The 19,981-nt window shown below is 36.5% G+C and overlaps 1 protein-coding gene and 1 long non-coding RNA gene across 5 annotated transcripts in view; one reads left to right on the top strand and one right to left on the bottom strand.

Moving 5' to 3' along the window:
* LOC148107670 (uncharacterized) overlaps positions 1-19,981 on the top strand; it is a 64,264-nt gene that overhangs the window by 8,592 nt on the left and 35,691 nt on the right. The gene's annotated exons all lie outside the window — the stretch shown is intronic.
* Positions 5,318-19,981, bottom strand: part of WDHD1 (WD repeat and HMG-box DNA binding protein 1) — a 57,491-nt gene continuing 42,827 nt past the window's right edge. For 2 of the 3 annotated variants that reach the window (XM_045810591.2, XM_045810590.2), the window contains 10 exons: positions 17,952-18,066; positions 17,177-17,308; positions 14,882-15,099; positions 14,667-14,785; positions 14,179-14,235; positions 12,238-12,281; positions 11,670-11,837; positions 10,953-11,083; positions 8,099-8,237; positions 5,318-5,830 (listed from right to left, as the gene is read on the bottom strand). In XM_045810591.2, the coding sequence (XP_045666547.2) occupies positions 5,630-5,830; positions 8,099-8,237; positions 10,953-11,083; positions 11,670-11,837; positions 12,238-12,281; positions 14,179-14,235; positions 14,667-14,785; positions 14,882-15,099; positions 17,177-17,308; positions 17,952-18,066 (1,324 nt within the window). In that variant the 3' untranslated portion in view covers positions 5,318-5,629. The remainder of the gene's footprint in view (positions 5,831-8,098; positions 8,238-10,952; positions 11,084-11,669; positions 11,838-12,237; positions 12,282-14,178; positions 14,236-14,666; positions 14,786-14,881; positions 15,100-17,176; positions 17,309-17,951; positions 18,067-19,981) is intronic. The other variant, XM_045810592.2, reaches the window with a different exon arrangement.

Genomic DNA, 19,981 nt, shown 5'->3' with positions numbered 1-19,981 from the left:
TAAGAGTTTTTTATATATTCTAGATGCAAGTCCCTTAGCAGATATTATTTGCAAAAAAATTTTCCCGTTCTATGGCTTTTTTTTTTTCACTTTCTTGATGGTGTTTTTGAAGCACATTTTAAATTTTGATGATGTTGACTTCATCTAATTTTTTCTTTTAATTCCAGTTACTTAACATACAGTGTAATATTAGTTTCAGGTATACAATATAGTGATTCGACAATTCCATATATATCACCTGGTGCTCATCATGACAAGTGCACTCCTTAATCCCTATCACCTATTTCACCCATCCCCCACCCACATCTTTTCTTTTTGTTGCTTGTGTTGCTGATGTTATATCTAAGAAACCTTTGTTCAATCCAAGGTCACAAAGATTCACACTTGTTTTCTTCTAAAAATTTTGTTTTTAGCTCTTACATCTAGGTCTTGATCCATTTGGAGTTAATTTTTTTTTTTAAAGATTATTTATTTATTTATTTGACAGAGATAGAGACAGCCAGCGAGAGAGGGAACACAAGTAGGGGGAGTGGGAGAGGAAGAAGCAGGCTCATAGTGGAGGAGCCTGATGTGGGGCTCGATCCCAGAACGCCAGGATCACGCCCTGAGCCGAAGGCAGACGCTTAACCGCTGTGCCACCCAGGCGCCCTCTGGAGTTAATTTTTTTTTAATTAAAATGTATGTATGTATTTGCATGTATCCAGTTGTCCAAGCGCCATTTGTGGAAAGGACTATCCTCTCCCCATTGAATTGTCCCTCCAACTTTGTCAAAAATCAATTGTAAATGCGTGAGTGTATTTCTAGACTCTCAATTCCATTGCATTGATCTATAGGTCTAGTCTCATGCCAGGACTTCATTGTCTTGATTGTTATAGTTTTGTAGTAAGTTTTGAAATTGTGAATCCTCCAATTTGTTCTTTCTTTTTCAAGGCTATTTTGGCTATTCTGGGTTCCTTGAATTTCCGTATGAATTTTAGGATAAGCATGTCATTTTTTTGGAAAAAAAAAAAAGCCAGCTGGGGTTTTGATAAGGAATGCATTGAATCTGTAGATCAGTTTGGGGAGTATTGCCATTTTAATAATGCAAGGTTAAGTCTTCTGGTCCATAAATACAGGATGTCTTTGCATTTATTTAGGTCTTCTTTCATGTTTTGTAGGTCAGGGTATAAGTTTTACACTTATCTGTCAAATGTATTTCTAAGTATTTTAGTCTTTTGATGTCTTGAGTCAGTTTTACTAAGCTCTGCTTTTGTAGGTACTTATTTCATCAAAATTTTCCAATTTGTCATAAAGCTATTTATAATAGTCCTGAATTAGTCAGTGTTCAACAGAGAAGCAGAACCAGTAGGAGAAATATATTAGAAGATTTATTGCAAGGAATTCATTCACACAATCGTGGAGACTGGAGGGCAAGTCTGAAACCCTAGATCCACGGTAGACCTTCTGAAGGGCAAGCAGGAAATCTGGCTTGAGCTGAAACTGTTTTCCACAGGTGTAATTTCTTCTCCCTCAGGACAGCCTCAGTTCTGCTCTTCAAAGTCTTTCAAACGATTGAAATCAGGCCCACCCAAATTATCTAGGACTAGCTCACTTACTTAAAGTCACCTGATTATAATACAATCTATAAAATACCTTCATTGCAATACATAGGTTAGTGTTTCATTGAATAACTGGCAAATCTGGTCTAGCCAATTGACACACAAAACCGATCATGATAGGTCTCTTTCAAAAATCTGTACCATTTGTAGTTAATACATTCCTTTTCATTCCTAGTATCACTTATCTCCCTTTTTCTATTATGCACTTATCTCCCTTTTTCTATTATGATTAAACTTGCCAGATATTTTTCTAATTTGTCTTTCAAAAAACCAACTTTTGGCTTTCCGATTCCATTATGTTTATTTTCAATTCCATCAGTTTTTGCCCTTTATGATACAGCTCCAGAGAAGACAGAAATTGGGATCAACAACACGACCATTACCAGCAAAGGTGGCACTTTAAATTTTAGGCTTGAGTTGTTTTGTTTTCTTTTGGATTTTGGGTTGGTGTGTGTGTGTGTGTGTGTGTGTGTGTGTGTGTTTTACACCATTTGGGACCATGAATTTGGACAGCACATCTATGTGAAAGAATAAACACATGCACAGAAGAAAGCTAATGACATACACCAAATGTTAACAGTAATTATCTCTGGATATTAGGATTGGGGGTGATATTCTTCCTCATTCTTCCTGTATTAAAAAGTATGTATTTCTAGGGCCCCTGGGTGGCTCAGTTGGTTAAATGTCCGAATTTGGCTCAGGTCATGATCCCAGGGTCCTGGGATCCGGCCCCGCATCAGGCCCCCTGCTCAGCGGGGAGTCTGCTTCTCCCTCTTCCCTTCCCCTTGCTTGTGTTCTCTCAAATAAATAGAATCTTTAAAAAAAAAAATGTACTTCTATTGTAATGTATAGATATGTTGAATCACTGTTATACACCTGAAACTAATAATAGTATTGTATGTCAACTATACCTGAGCAAAAAAAAAAAAAAAAAAAAAAAAAAAAAAAAAATGTATGTACTTCTAAATAAACACAATGCAGGATTTAAAAAAAAATTTTTTTTTCAAGGCAGGATTCTTGATTGATCCTAGACTGAGTAGCAGGGGGAAGGCTAAAGGATACTTTGGGGGAAATTTTAATATGAAATGCATCTTAGGCAATAATATTCTTCTGTTAAATTTCTTTGGTATAATAATGATATTGTGGTTACGTAGAAGAACGTCTTTGTTCTTAGGGGACACATGTCGAGGCACTGAGGGGTGAAATGTCACAATGCACATTTCAAATGGCTTGGCAAAAACCCTATCTATAAGCATATATTGCAAAATGTCAACAGTAAGTCATACTAGATGAAGGGTATGTTATGTTCAGTGTACTACTTGAAATTTTCTGTAGATTTGAAAATTTTCAAAATAAAAACCTGAGGAAAAATTACACACTTCTATAATAAAGCAGTTGGAAAACAAAAAAGACCCATAAGACAACCAGTCACTGATTAAGATACTTTCTACATGGATGGCTCCCATCCTTTTGTCTACGGGGATCTGTTCCATGTTAATGACAGTGGCAAACCACAGGGTGCTGCACTGATAAGATAGGCTGTAGATTACCACAGCCCCCAGAGTTGGCAGGCATAACCCACTGCTCACTCACTTGCTCTCTGGAATAATCAGAGGATGCTCTTTTCATGAATACAGAGTATTAAAATAACCTCTCTGAGAAGTTTTTACTACTGGAGAATGAAATTAAGCAAATCATTATATTCCACAGCCCATAAGCAGCTCAGAATAGGCAATATTATTGATATCATGATGGTGGTTAGTATATTCATTCATTTCCATTTTCATTTTCCCACCTTAAGTCCCAATTCTCTGAAAAAATTTCTTTTTAAGGTTTAATCTTATAAAGCAAAGGAATAAAGATAATGTTTCTCGGTTTCCAAGTTTGGATTCATAATTTAAACCAAGTCAATACAAAAATGTTCCTTCAACCAAATAAAACTAAGGGATTAAAACCACTTTTTTTGCAAATCCTTAGTATTATCAGGTTCCTATGGAACTGTAATATAACACTGAAGGATTATATCCTATGTACAATAAATTGAGGAAATAAAAAAATGCATGTCTACAAACATGTTTTCAAAAGTATTATAAACTTTTTTTTTTTTAAAGATTTTATTTATTTATTTGAGAGAGAGAGAGAGGGAACACAAACAGGGGGAGTGGGGGAGGGAGAAACAGGTTTCCCGCCGAGCAGGGAGCCCGATACAGGGCTCAATCCCACAACCCCGGGATCATAACCGAGCCAAAGGCAGACACTTAACCACTGAGCCACCCAGGCGCCCCTATAAATAAACATTTATCTCAGGTTCTTGAAATAAAAATTCATACAGTATTCAGAATGAAACCAAATAATGAAGCAACATGAAATAGCCAATAGCGTAACTAATAATAGCTGACATTTATATAAAACATCACTGTGTACTAGGAACTAAGTGCTTTTATCTCATTTAATTCTCATAACCCTAAAGTAGTACTATTAGTATACCCATTTTACAGATGAATGGTCAAAGGCTACAAACTTGTCCAAGGTTTATTCAGCTGGTAGGTACTACAGTGAGTCTTCAGACCCAGGTTGTTTGGCTTTGAAATCTGTGCTCCTAATCACTGCACTATAATGTCTCTCTATACCAGCTACTAATTAAAAAATCAGAAATGTATTCTTTCCTAACCTTAGTCATCATGATAAGGAATATCTTTGGCTTCTACACATCTGAATTTTCAACATATTATGTTCCTTCCAACATACAAAGCCATCCTCAATTCTGAGCCACCTGATTTTATTTTCCTACAATCCCCCTCCATCCCCACCCCTGTGTACTCTACTTTCATTAAGTGGCTGCATTTGTATTAAATTCTGCTTAGAATAATAACCAAAAATGTATGAAATAATTAAATCTTGTTTGTTCAAAATTAAAGAGGAGTTAAACACTTTCCCTAACTCTTTACTCACTTATCAAGGCTTCAAAGACCTGCTCAGGAAAGTACTGCTGATGATGATAACTAGAGTATCTTACCAGGAACACATTATGCCCTGGGCTGAAATACTATCAAAGCAGTATCCTCAATCTTCTTACCCATGGGTATGATGTGTAGCAGGATGGGGGTGGTGGTGGAAATTATGGCAATAAATATAAACTATATTTTCTAGAAATATTTTCGATTCATGGAAATACAATGTTAAGACCACGGCAAGCTAAATATGGAAATGTGAAAGTCATTTATTTTTTAAAAACCAGGCAATACAAAGATAATTGAAAGTCATATATGAAGAAATTAGTGAAACAAACAAAAGAAAAAATCTCATCTACAAAATTATTACATGTTTGAGGTCCATATTAAAAACCTAGTCCAGTAAAGTCTAAGGTAACAAACGCAGAAGAGTCTATGATGGCAAACTTCTGTAGTTCTTCTCAGTACATGACATAAACCAAATGAGGAAACCGCTTGAAGGTACTTCAGTGCTCAGAGTTTTGGAGACCTTGGCTTTGATGATTTTGAAGGTAAGAAGCAAAATCAAACTGGCTCCCACTGGGACATGCCAGTGGCTTCAAGTCAGTGACTAATCACAATGTTTCTGAATATACTTCCATTTGGGGACAGAGCAACTGCAGAGTGATGGTTTTTACACATGCCCTGTTACCTACACCAATATAATTACTACATTATCTTATAAAGACAAACAGTTGTCCCTAAACTCTTTTAAAAATATATAATGAGTTTTCTTTTTTTTTTCTTTTCTTTTTTTTTTTTTAAAGATTTTATTTATTTATTCGACAGACATAGAGACAGCCAGCGAGAGAGGGGACACAAGCAGGGGGAGTGGGAGAGGAAGAAGCAGGCTCATAGCGGAGGAGCCCGATGTGGGGCTCGATCCCATAACGTCGGGATCACGCCCTGAGCCGAAGGCAGACGCTTAACCGCTGTGCCACCCAGGCGCCCCTAAAAATATATAATGAGTTTTCTAAAGGTTTTTTTAAGTCCAGTTTCATCGATGATGAGTAAAAAATCCATTACCTACTTTCTTTAACTCTATTCCTGCTTAAATGCAAAAGCTGACAGTTTCTGATTGGTAGAAAGATCTAAAGGTTTTTGCTTTTTAGGCAAATTCAGATTCTCCTTTGCTTTTTCTTTCTCATTTTCAGTTTCATGACTTTCATCGATCCCATGTTTTCGCTTCTTTGCTTCAGTTCCATCACTTGTAGTCCCTCCTTTGGCCTTGGAAGTCCATGCCTTTGTAAAAATATGGGAGGAGAAAAGATTTTTAGGCAATAACAAAGAAACAGGAAGGAAATGATTGCCTTACTTTTCCAGGTAACAATCCTGTATATAAAAAGCAGTATTTAAAAAAAAAACGGCATAATTAGCACTTGAATTGTTAAGCTAATCATTAGGCGTTCTCATTGTTAACAAATCTCTTATTACTTAATTGCAGAGCATGTTAAAAAATTTACACTGTACCTCTAATAGTTCAACCTAAACTCTGCTGTATTTAACCATATTAAGTGCAAAATACTATAACTACAGGTACTTTTTAAAAAATGAAACTTTTTAAGATTATTCACATGCAGTTGTGGGAAATAATACAGAAGGATCTCATGTACCAGTTTCCCAGTTCCCCCAATTGTAGCATCTTGCAAAACTAATGGAATATCACAACCAGGGTACTAACATCAATACAATCCTTCCATTTTTTTCTCTACTCCCATGTGTGTTTTTTGTTTTGTTTTGTTTTTTAAGATTTTATTTATTTGACAGAGACAGCCAGCGAGAGAGGGAACACAAGCAGGGGGAGTAGGAGAGGAAGAAGCAGGCTCATAGCGGAGGAGCCTGATGTGGGGCTCGATCCCATAACGCCGGGATCACGCCCTGAGCCGAAGGCAGACGCTTAAGGACTGCGCCACCCAGGCGCCCCTCCCATGTGTGTTTTTATATTTAATTCCAATGTAAATTCCACGTTCAAGATAAAAAACAGTTCCATCACTACAAGGATCCCTCATGTTGCCCCAAAAACTACACTTCTCACCCAGGCCCCAATTTCTGGTAATCCATACTCTGTTCTTCATCCCTCTCACTTTGTCATTTCAGGAATGACGTTTCAGATATTCTTTTAGGACTGGCTTCTATTCACTAAGCAAGAATCTTACAAAGTTCAATCATTTCCATCTGTCTCTTATTGATTGATTGATTGATTGATTTTTTTAAGTAGGCTCCATACCAAGCATGGAGCCCAATGTGGGGCCTGAACTCACAACTCTGAGATCAAGACCTGAGCAGAGATCAAGAGTTGGATGCTTAACCGACTGAGCCACCCAGGTGCCCCTCCATCTGTCTCTTCAATCTGTTTTAACATGTAATGGTTCCTCCTTCTTCCTTTGTTTACTTTCCCATTTCTTTACTGTAGAAAAGGAACCCTTTGGAGCTGCAGAATTTCTCACATTAACAGACTGGATTTAAGAAAATGTTTAAGTTTTACCTTAACAATACTGATTACATTTTTAAGTATTCAAAAACACAGTCGCAACTTTTACGAAGCCTCTTCCTCTTCTGCTGCACAAGACCATTCAGATGCCATTTTATCTAATTCTTCAGCATTTTTATGCTCTTATAAATTCTTATAAAAAATGAGAAGCACGAAGTTGCCAGTGAAATTCTAATGAGGCTAGAGGTGGTTAAACCAGTTTCTAGCTTCCTCATTTTATAATATCTTTACTCTTAACACCCAGTTTATCAAGGCAAGTATCTATTTCACCAGGTGCCCATGCTGCATACTGTCATCCCTAGGAAGTGAAATCTGAGGCTTAACTGATATGCCACACATTCCTTCTCCTTGCACCAGAAAGCTGTTCCTAGACCTCCCTCACACGGCAGAAATTACATGAGGAGCAATAGGTACCAGCCACCTGTCCTAATTTCTGAGTGAAAGGATATAACAGAACACCATCTTTTCCTCCCAAAAGCAGTATTCTCATTTTGGGTTTTGTTTTTGTTTTTTTAGAGTAAGCTCTACACCCACGGTGGGGCTTAAACTCACAACCCCGAGATCAAGAGTCACATGCTGTACTGACTGAGCCAGCCAGGCAGCCCAGTACCCTCACTTTGTATTCAATGTGGAAGTATATTATAGCATTTAAAAAAATTCTGCTTAAATTACAAGAATCCTAAAGTCCAAACATGTGAATTAATTTCATTTTTACTTATAAATTTAGTTTGCTTTTGATTTAGAAGTAATGTACTTTTTCTTGGGGTATCCTCCCAGCTTATATTATGTAGGAACTTCTATACAGACATAAACAGTATATCTACCCAAAATTTAACCATCAGCACTAACTAATACACATCCATATGGTCAAAGCTGACATTTCAGTTAGTTAATTTCCTCTCTACCAAGAGTTTACCAGAATATCTGCAATTTCAAAAAACAAAAAAAGGCATTTTCTGTAAGAATTTTTAAAACCTAGTAATTTACTAAGATCTCAATCTCAGCAAAATTATCCTTACCTTCCTTTCTTCAGCTGACAGTACTCTAAATCGAATCATTCCTTCTTTTATGATGTCTGCTTCATCTGAAAAGTCAGGATTGTCAGACAAAATACTACTTCTGTTTTCTTCCAGCCACATCTGGAACCCAGTCTTTGGCCTAAAATAGTAATATGTGAAAAAATTTTATACTTAAGATCCAGTTCAAAGTGCCTTATGATTTTTCAGGTTAGTAATTAACCATTAGTCTTTGCATACCTATATAAAGTAAGAGAGATACAATTAATTACACTTGTTAATGTTCATACTACATATTACTTAAAACTGCCTGGAGACCACGGGAATAATGAACTGAAAAATCCCATGTAAGGTCAATTCAAAGATTTACTTACATTTGTATTTTCCAAGTGGAGCAACCATGAAGTCCACACTTTCAGCTCTTTTTAGAATACTGACACCTCAAGGTCTCCAATTCCACTCAGACCCTATGGGCCAGTAAAATTTTTCCAAGTATCCTTGGTGGGTTCTTTTTCCATTTCCCAAACCAGCTATTTGAAATTTTTATTTCTCTCAAGACCCTTATCCATCCTTTCATCCTTGCTCTCATAGCTGACCTGGGAGTGTGGGTCCCTTCTTGGGTAATTATTATGTAAAGCATAAACACAGCACACTTGTCAATTTTATTAGACTTTACTTCTGACACAAATTGTCTTTAAGTCACAAAGGTTTAATATTTACTGAGCACTTACTATCTGCTAGGCATTGTTCTAGACGCCATGTATTACCTCATTTCATCCTATGAGGTAGGTACAATTACTATCTCTGTTTCATAGATGAGGAAATTGAGGCTCAGAAGTGTGAAATAATTTATTCCAGATTACACAGATAGCAGAAATCAGACCTGGGATTTAACAATTTGGCAGTTTGACTCCAGTGTTCCCATGCTTAACACACCAGCTACACTACTGCCCCTCACTACTCTGTAACCAAATGGATCCTGAATAACAAATTTAAGGACACAGCAAAAATCAGAGGCAAAAATACCAGGGAAAAATGTTTATGATAAAATTTTAAGTGGAAACAAAAGCACAGGATATAACATTGCATCTCTAATACAAATCTCATTAAATATAACATCTTAATTTTACTAAAAAAAGATTAGAAGGGAAGAATTACCTTTAGGAGCAATTGTGGGATTTTGCCCAAACTTTTTAATTTTTAGAAAAACAAGCTATTAAAAAAATACTACTAGTATGGCTAGAACTACTTGCCCCGATTTCTGGAAATACACAAATTTCAAGTAATCTTATTATAATTCTACTTTCAGAAAAATAATAGAAGAAATCAAAACAAATAGCAACACTAAACAAAGGTTCTTAAATTTCTAGAAATTAATAAATACTCATTTTAATCAAACTTGGGACAAGTCTAGCTAATAGCATGCAATCTCCCTGCCCCTAAACAGCTGGTGTTCAAGAGAAAAACAAAATTGAACATTTCTCTTCTGATTTAGTATATCAACACTTGTGACAAAATATTTGGATAAGCAGTGATAATTCTTTAATGAGATTTCATATAAGTAAGTTTTCCGTATAGCCAGTTGATAATTAAAAAAATGGAATCTTCTTAAATAAAATCTTCACTATTTAATATCTAATTTGAATGTGGGACAAAATGGGAAAAATAAAAACCATAGCTACCCCTCAAATTAAATTGGTCAACATGAGGGGCGTCTGGCTGGCTCAGATGGTAGAGCATGCAACGCTTGATCTTGGGGTCATGAGTTTGAGCCCTACGTTGGGTACAGAGATTACTTAAAAATAAAACCTTTAGGGGCACCTGGGTGGCTCAGTCAGTTAAGCGTTTGCCTTTGGGTCAGGTCATGATCTCAGGGGTCTTGGGACTGAGCCCTATGTCGAGCTCCCTGCTTCTCCCTCTCCCTCTGCCCCTCCCCCTGCTCGTGCCTGAGCTCTCTCAATTAAATACATAAAATCTTTAAAAAAAAAGAGAGAGAGAGCTCAAGAAATGTGGTAACATATTGCATTGGCAGACAAATAGGATACAGGCAAACAGGAACTCTCATATTGCAGGAGGTATAGAAAATGATACAACATCATTCCAATATATATTGGAATTACAAATGCACATTAACTTGAACCATACAGGAATCCATCTTATAGCTATATGCATATGTGAGAAATGACATTCATATAACGTTATTCACTGCAGTACTATTTGTACTAGTAAAAGACCAGCAATCACCCTCTGTCCACCAGTAGAGAACTGAATAAATGATGGCATATCCATTAGGTGGATGTGAAAAGATTAAAGAAATTCTTTATATAGTACTATAAGATGGTCTACAAAAGCTGCTAAGTGAAAAAAAGCAAGGTACAGAATAATGTGTATGCTACCTCTTCTGTAAAGATAAAAAACAGATAAATATAAGTGAACATAAGTGAATATAAGAATATAAATATAATTCTGGAGGGTTATGTAAGAAATCTGTTGTAGTGACTGTAAAGAGGGAAAGTGGATGGACAGGAAAGATATTTACTCTTTATCACACTTTTCACTGTTTCTCCCATGTAACTACATCTATTTTAAGATAAACAAAAAAAGAATTATAAAATATGTACAATGTAAAACACATATAATTTATCAGGGCATACCTTAGTAAGTAATATAAATACACATTAATCAATATTTATGGCTTCCTTTCCTTAAAGTTATGTGATCAGAATGCCCACTACCAGTGCCAATGTGTTATTTGTAATTATGAACAAGAAAGTTGAATAATTTTGTATTGCTGTTTCTGTATGCCTTTTATCAGGATATTACATCTTAAAAATAATAAATTTGTCTATGCACTGACCTTTGGTTTTCAGTGTTTTGAGGACACATAGCTGGTGTTTCAGATGATGAATTTTTAGGATGTTCTTCCTTCACGTCCTCAGTCTTATCAGTTTGGGAAGTTCTTTTCTGGAAATAGGATGCTGCAGATGCCTGTAAAAACAAACATAATGAATACTGCAACAGACAGTACGATTTTACACACTACATGTGCAAAATATATTTAGAATTCTTACACCAACATAAGAAGTCCTGAGGTTCTCAGCTGAACATCAACATGACTATAGACACAAAACCCCAAAAAACTACAAATTCCACATTTTCTAAATGCTGAATTTTATTATATGAAATGGAAAAGATAAAAGATTACTGTACTAATGACAAAAACCTGGGGTGAAATACCAAATCTAGGATGAAACTAGAGGACAAAATCAGAATACAGAACAAGACTGGGGCCAGGTACTACAGCATCCGCATTAAACAAAGATATGCATAAGAATCATCTGGGAAATTTTTTTAAAAACCAGATAGATGCTTGAGTCCCTGGGCCCTGAGTTTTTCTGTGTGTGTGTGTTTGTGTATTTCAAAATGTGATTCTGAAGCAAAATCAGATTTGAGAACCACTGCCCTCACTCGACAATAATAAACAACTGGAGCCTCCTGTCCCATAGCTGAAAGAGTGAACAAAACAAACAGATCATGTGCCGCTTATTGCTGATGTGGGTAGTTGAAACAGTACCTGCTTAGACTTTGGCTTTGGAACTAGAGGCTTTATAACTGGGGACTTTTCATTATTTGTAGCTCGATTAAGTGCAGATTTCTTGGATGATTTATTCATATTGTCTAAAATATTACTTGAACGTGCTGAATTCACTGAAGTCGCTGGCTCTTTGGAATTGGCTGATACCTAATGAGCAAACTACTATTAGCATTTTATGTTTAAAGAAGAAAAAAAAATCCCAAGAGATCCACTGTTCCTTAAAATATCTGTTAGGTCTATATTGTGGTCTCACATTTGGAATTGAATACATTTTGTACAATACAAATTAAGACTGATACACATATTAAATATACTATATCCCCAAGGAAAAGAGGGAATATCTTTCAAAACCATCGGTATTTAGAAGGTAAGGAGAACATACAACTCTTAGCCCAAGTGTGAACTAGTGCTGCTTTCATTTGTTTTCATAAAGATCTGCTTAGTCTTTAATGCCTCCAAGTCTGGGGAGTGTCATCTGGTGGTTTGGAAATATTTCTGCATAGAAATGTATTGAAATACATTTTAAATATCACTGGAAAGAGTTTACCTTGAAGGGGTTTACTCGTCCTTGGTTGCTAGAGGTAACTGCACCTTTCATAAGAAAGAAACCCTCACTTAATAGTGGTAAAACATAGAAGACTTCTGCAATAACAGATGGAATATTTTAATCTGTATTATACAAAAACAAATGTACTTTGCAACTTAAAAACTCTTAACAACTATATATGACCTCCTACCTATTTCCAAGCCAAAATAAAAGCTATTAAATGGGAACTACCCCGGCTTGTCACTATGAAATATACCAACCCAATATGTATAGATCTATCCTTTTCTCCTATTACCATGGAAGAATGGTGCCTTGTTTTAGCTAAGGTTAATAATTCCTCTACTTGTGCTCTAAATCCCATCCCTTCCCGCTTTGTCAAGAAACTTATCCTATCAATGGCTACACCATCTTTGGATGTACACCATCTTTTCCCTCTTTATTGGCTACTCAAGTTTCCCAACTTGAACAAACAGAAACAAACCCTCTCAAACCCACATTCCCTCCAGCCACCATTTTTAATTCCCTTCCCTATACAGCCAAATTCGAGAGCTGTCTACATAGCTATTTCCAGTTCCTCACTGTTCATACATTCCAACATCCAAAATAATATGGCTTCCAGCCCCACTACACTACAGAATCTGGTCTTGCTAAGGACCCAATAAACTCCATGTGGCCAAATCTGGTGGGTAGTTTTCAGTCATCATCTTATTTGACCCCCTCAACAGTTTTCTATATAGCTGAGTGTTCCTTTCTTCTTGAGACTTTGACTTCCCTTTGACTTCTGAGATAGATTCCTATCTCCTTCCTCTCTTATCTCATTCTCTTTTGATGCTTCCTCCTCTGCCTAATGTTTAAATGTTAGGGATTCTCTGGCCCCTACGCTCACTTTCTTCTCACTCTGTAGCCTCCTCCAGGGCTCACTCGCCATGCCCATGATTTAAATTGCTCTGGTTATGCCAACAACTTTCACTTTTTATCTCCCTCCCAGACTACTTTCCTGAGTTCCCAACCCAAATATTCAACAGGAGTTCATCATCCTATCTAAACCTGAGCTTCCCTAGTGTTTTCTAATTCAGTAAATGGTATCTTCATTTGTTCAAATATTCAAGCCAGGAAACTTGAGTCATTCTTCACACCCTGAACTTCCATCCTCTCTACATTTTCTTCAGAAACACTTCACCAATTCTTCTCCTTCTTTCTCCCATTAGTCACCACCACCCGATGTACATTTCTCCTCTGCCAGTGTGCACGCTATACCTCTGCCTGAAACCTACAACAGCCTCCCAGCGACCTCAGAATAAAGATCCAAATCCTTACTATGGCCTACATGGATCTGCATGATTTAGCTCCTGCCCACCGAGCTCTGCTCAGCATTCTTCTCTGCCTCTGTGCTCTTCGCACCACTCTTACAGTCCTTACAAATGCTGTTCCTTAAGTCATATACCTTTTCCTTGCTTCTGCTTTCACCCACCTTAGCCTAGCTGACTCTTACTCATCCTGCAGGTCTCTGCTTTAAACATTCCATGAGGCCTCCCCTGGGATCCCAACCAATCCCTTACCACTGACTAGATTACAGCGCACTGTTATATGCTCTTATAATACCCTGTACATGTGTTTACAGGTAATTTTTTAAAATCAAAGGAATATATATACATGGTTTAAAAAGTCAGCTGGTACTATGTAAGATTTATGCAGGAATCAACCAAGCATGTCTGCTTGACCTCTGTATCTCCCACCTAGTCAAACACCTGACACATAACAGGCACTTAATACATATTTGTAAAATTAGCAGTTTCATAAATAATATGTCCGATAAAAACAAACCAAGGGCAGAGGGATGGAGGTGGGGGTGGGGGTAAGGGGTGTATTTGAATAGATATATCACTTTAAAGACTACTTGCACAACTTTCTTGATATTACAAAATCACAAATATTTCTTACCTGACTTAATGGCTGGCACATCAGAGGAATTTGCACTTTTGGAAAATGGATTCTGTCCTATAAAATAATTAAGATAAAACAATACAATGCAAATGGGGAGATAAAGTTACTCTCTATAATCAACAATCAGCAAAGATGTCCTGACAAAGCACAGGTATTCAATTTTCTTCAGCTAAGTAAAATGGGGAAAGCCACAGAATATGACATTTCTCATCTTTAAATTGCCTTAAAAATATATCTTATGGGGTGCTTGGGTGGCTCCATTGGTTAAGCATCCAACTCTTGATTTCAGCTCGGGTCATAATTTTGGTTGTGAGATCAAGACCCATAATCTGGGTTGTGAGATCAAGACCCATCTGGCTCCTCGCTCAGCGGGCAGTCTGCTTCTCTCCCTCTCTCTCCCCCTCTGCCCCTCCCCACACTCACATGCGTGCATGCGCTCTCTCTCAAATAAATGAATAAATCTTAAAAAAAAAAAAGTATCTTGCCATGCTTATGTAATTCTGGTTTTTCTTCTTTATCATCAGCTTCTCCAGTGTCTTCTGCATCTTCTTCAACTTGGTTTCTGAGCCTCGGCTGGCTCCACTCTGTAGCAGTATTATTGTAACTAAAAGACAATATATTATTCAATAAAGAGCTATGCAAAGACCAATTTAATATTCAGAACAGTAAAGAAAAATTCAAGCAACTGAATATTTCTTACCCAGCATTCAGATCTTTTCTGAAATCTTCCTCCTCCTCTTCTTCCATCTGGGGTGCTGCCAATTCAGCTGCCTTCTCTACAGCCAGTTCACTAAGTCTTTGGGCCAATATTAATCTCCGGGAACGAGAAGCGTATTTAATGGCTAAACTCACAGCATTCTGAGTCATTAAATCAGCTAGTTCCACACAACGGAATTCCCGATCCAGTTTACAAGAAAGCTAACCCAAAATGGAAAAAAAATAAAATCACGTCAAGAGAAACTTATTTTTATTTTTTTAATTTTTTTTTAAAGATTTTATTTATTTATTTGACAGAGAGAGAGACAGCCAGCGAGAGAGGGAACACAAGCAGGGGGAGTCGGAGAGGAAGAAGCAAGCTCCCAGCAGAGCAGGGAGCACAATGTGGGGCTCGATCCCAGGACCCTGGGATCAGGCCCTGAGCTGAAGGCAGACACTTAATGACTGAGCCACCCAGGAGCCCCTATTTTTTTTAATTTTTAAAATTATTATTATTATTATGACCAATTAGCCAGCATATAGTTTATCATTAGTTTTTGATGTAGTGTTGAACGATTCATTAGTTGCATATAACACCCAAGAGAAACTTTCTAAATATAAGAGAATGATACTAGTAGTAAAACTGAGAAAACAGCTTTCTAGATAATGTATCTTGTTGATTCTAAGATGCATATTTTTATATATTTTAACATCTCTGAAAGTTGGAAGCATCTCACAATTGATGGTGGGTCAGAGTTTAATTTGCAGCAATTTTTTAGGCTTAAATAAAGGTGAATTTTACAATCAATAGTAGCTTAGATTCAACGAAATAAGGCTTATGGTTTCAAGTTATTAATTGCAAGGGAAGTAAGATATTCCTTTAAAATTCAAATGTGGTTTTCTTAAACTTATTTCACTGCCCACATACCCTCACCCCACCCTTGCCGAATAGGGCAGCAAGTTCAATGAAGGAATAGATTATAAATGATTTATTTGTTATTACTTTGCCCAGAATTGGTACACAAATGCCACTAAGTGAGTTTGGGTGGGGGGAAGCAGATTTATCCATTCATTTTTAAGTGTGATTGTCTGTGATCTCCAACTACCAGAAATAGTTATATAACTTCCAAATTAACAACTTCCTTTTTCTTGCTCTGTTTTTTATACGTAACAATACAAAACAAAGAGCATTCATTTAACACCTTAGAAAACACTTGACTAGTTTTCTTTTGGTATGAATCTTGACAACTCAAAGTGAGGCAACTCAAGTACAATGTAAGGAAGACTACTAAGGGTTTTCTAACTCAGAGAGTAGAAGGATTATTTCGTTACTTAAGACATCCCACAACCAGTGCGTCAGCACAGGAGCTTTAGACAGTTGCCTGCATGTCCTTTTCAAGTTTTCTATCACTAATCTATAAATAATACTTCTTAATCAGGGTAGTACTCTGTCTTAGGGGGCATTTGGAAATGAAAAGTAGTATGGTTCTCACAGTAACCAGGCTAAACTTCCAGCATTTGCCAGACAGGACAGGAATGGTAACCCAAGAACTGACCAGTCCTCAAGCTGACACCCTGCTGAGAAACACTGTTCCAGAGGAAAAGCTCCTCTAACGCTACATGGTAAATAAACCAAACAGATTTTCTTACATGTGCTGTGGAAAGTAAAAACGTTACTAGTTCCTAGATCACAAATGACATTTTATAAAAGGAACAAAACTTAGTCTACAGTAAGCTAATTAAATTTCTTTAATACTAAACTCAAGGCAGTGTTGCATAGTGGTGACAACAGTGAATACCGCCTTTTGCAACAACATTATGGATCTAGAGTGTATTATGCTAAGTGAAATCAGTCAGAGAAAGACAAATACCATATGATTTCACTCATATGTATAATTTAAGAAACAAAACAAACAAAGGAAAAAGAGACAAAAAACAGAGACTCTTAACTATAGAGAACTGATGTTACCACACGAGATGTCAGTAGAGAGATGGGTGAAATAGGTGAAGGAGGTTAAAAGTACACACATCTGCCTATGATCTTAGTTACAAGGTAATATCTTAAATATTTTACTTATTTTTTAAAATATTTTAACTGCAACATCAACTGGGAAACAGAACGGAGTAAGGCAGAGAATTGTTTAATCGCTGTATTGTACACTTGAAACACTGTAAATCATACTAGAATTAAAATTTTTAAAAATTAAAAAAAAAAGATACTGAGGTTCTGGAACTTGGTTCTATTCATATACTTTTAAGAAATCCAATCTATAGAAAATAGCATATTTATTTTACTTACCGCAAGCATTTTCATTAAAAGCTCCTGTTGTTCTTTTATTGCTTGATTTTTACTGCTTTCTTCATACTCATAACCATTTTTAGCTAAATACTCAAGGTGATTGTGAAACATGACGGAACGCCAAAATTGTTCCTAGAAAAGTGGAAAAAGCTGCTTAGAGAAAACTAGCAGCTTAATACCAGGCAAGTGTTAAATATTTATCTTAAGATAACAGATTTTGAATAAAATAATTCTTGAAATATTCTTTCTATAGTTTATTTTGTAATTCAAATTTTAATATGATATCAAAGCTTAACTTCATCTTCTGTCCTTAAAAAAAGGAAATATAGCATTTGAAACAGTTTCTTAGCTATCATAGGTAATGCTCAGAGAACTTGGTAAACTATTTTTTAAGAGGCTGGTTTACTTCCTGTTTAGAGTAACTAAATGTAAGATTTCAAATGACTTTTGATGGCACAGGGCTAGGACTACAGTGAGGCAAGCCTGGCCTAAGACACAATATTTATGGAAGCCCACCCTCTCAGGCACTCACTCAACTCAGAGTGAGAGCCTTACCCTGATGTTCATACCCACTTACCTCACAGGCAAAATTCCAGTGACGGCAATCGGGTACCCTGGTGACCATAAGCAGTCATCCTCCCCTGCTGCTACCACTATTTATTTAATTATAAAGTAATGAGTATTCAACACTGGTCATCAGAGACATTTTTTAAATGTCTACATCATAGTTATTATATTATCGAATTCAGAGTGTCAAGGTAAGATTTCTACATACCTCCATTTGTCCTTTCTCTGTTGCAATCTGACAATAAGGAAGCTTAAAGGATAATATAGCTACCGCAGGGCGTGGAAGGGTGGGAGGAAACCGAGAACCTTTGCAAGGAATGCACCTGTCAGTAAAAAAAAAAAAAAAAAATCTCACCACAAAAACTTCCCCTCCAAATCATAAAAACTGTTAAAATATAAGATTTCCAAAATTCAATAACTTGGAATAGTAATATTCCAATAGCTGGCTTAATAATATACAACAAATTATTCTTTTTTTTTAACTTCACACCTGATTAGGTATAAAAACTATCCCTCCCCATGCATTTCAAGAATTTCAACAATCCCTCCTCACATCAGTTTTTCCTTAGCAAACTGTCTACTTTTAAAATATGGCAGCTGTGCCATAAATAGTTGTCAAGGAATCCATGTTCTACAACAGATCACCCAAGATGAAATGCTGATGAAGCATTTCACTTTTATTTATCAGTTTGGGAATACTGGTACTGCTGGTAAAAAGTGTCAAGAGAAAAAGATGGTGATATGTCCAATACAGATAAGTGTCTATTACTAGATATTGGTAGAAGTGAAGCAGAAAATCCAACATATACCTGGTTATACTATATACCTGGCTCTGCTAAATCAATGGTTGCCTTATGTGGTAATAAATAGCTCAGTGGGCAAGAACTTTGTCTAAACCTTTTCTGATTAGAATATGTAAGGTATTTAAAGATGCCCATCGGTATGAATACTAATGCAATTTATTAATTAAAAAGCATTCATCACAGAATGATACATGCACATAGAATACCCTTTTAACTTATGTACTCCAAATTATTTATAAGAAAACCACTGGAAAACCATGCTTACACACTGTAAGTACCTTGGGCAACTTCTCTGATTTCTCTAGTCATTTAAAAATACAGTACAGCCAGTTAGAATGGCAAAAATTGACAAGGCAGGAAACAACAAATGTTGGAGAGGATGTGGAGAAAGGGGAACCCTCTTACACTGTTGGTGGGAATGCAAGTTGGTACAGCCACTTTGGAAAACAGTGTGGAGGTCCCTCAAAAAGTTAAAAATTGAGCTACCCTACGACCCAGCAATTGCACTACTGGGTATTTACCCCAAAGATACAGATGTAGAGAAGGGCCATATGCACCCCAATGTTCATAGCAGCATTGTCTACAATAGCTAAACTGTGCAAGGAGCTGAGATGCCCTTCAACAGATGAATGGATAAAGAAGATGTGGTCCATATATAAAATGGAATACTACTCAGCCATCAGAAAGAACGATTACCCAACATTTGCAGCAACATGGACGGGACTGGAGGAGATTATGCTAAGTGAAATAAGTCAAGCAGAAAAAGACAATTATCATATGGTTTCGCTCATTTGTGGAACATAAGGAATAGCAGGGAGATAGGTAGGAGAAGGAAGGGAAGAATGAAGGGGGGTAAAAAGAAGGGGGAATGAACCACGAGAGACCATGGACTCTGGGAAAGAAACTTAGGGTTTCAGAGGGAAGGGGAGCAGGGGAATGGGCTAGCCCAGTGATGGGTATTAAGGAGGGCACGTATTGCATGAAACACTGGGTGTTATACGCAAACAATGAATCATGGAACACTACATCAAAAAACTAATGATGTACTGTATGGTGACTAACATAATAAAAAATTAAAAAATTCAGTACAATGTTCAATGCTTATTAATAACCACCCATTTAATTTATAGTACAGCCTTTTAGTCATGACTTTCCTAAAGGGAAATACTAAGTAGAAATCAGATCCTCAGGTGTAAATTTTTTTTTCATAAATGTCTTCTAATATTATCAAATGCCCATTAGAGTAGTTAAAAATTCAATAAGTGGCAATACTCAGGAATCTTTTTCGAACCACATAGGTCTCCCCTTTCTTGTAAGATTTGAATACACCTTCCTCTTTTTGTGACCATACAATAAAAATACAAACATGTTTTTAGAGTTCCAGTATTTTTGAACATATAATCTCATTTCTTCTTCTTCCCCTTTTATGATTTCA

The sequence above is a fragment of the Ursus americanus genome, chromosome 26 (assembly GCF_024610735.1).
Source record: "Ursus americanus isolate L20-20 chromosome 26, mUrsAme1.1.p, whole genome shotgun sequence".
Classification (NCBI taxonomy): Eukaryota; Metazoa; Chordata; class Mammalia; order Carnivora; family Ursidae; genus Ursus; species Ursus americanus.
This window is presented reverse-complemented; position numbering and strand designations above follow the sequence as displayed.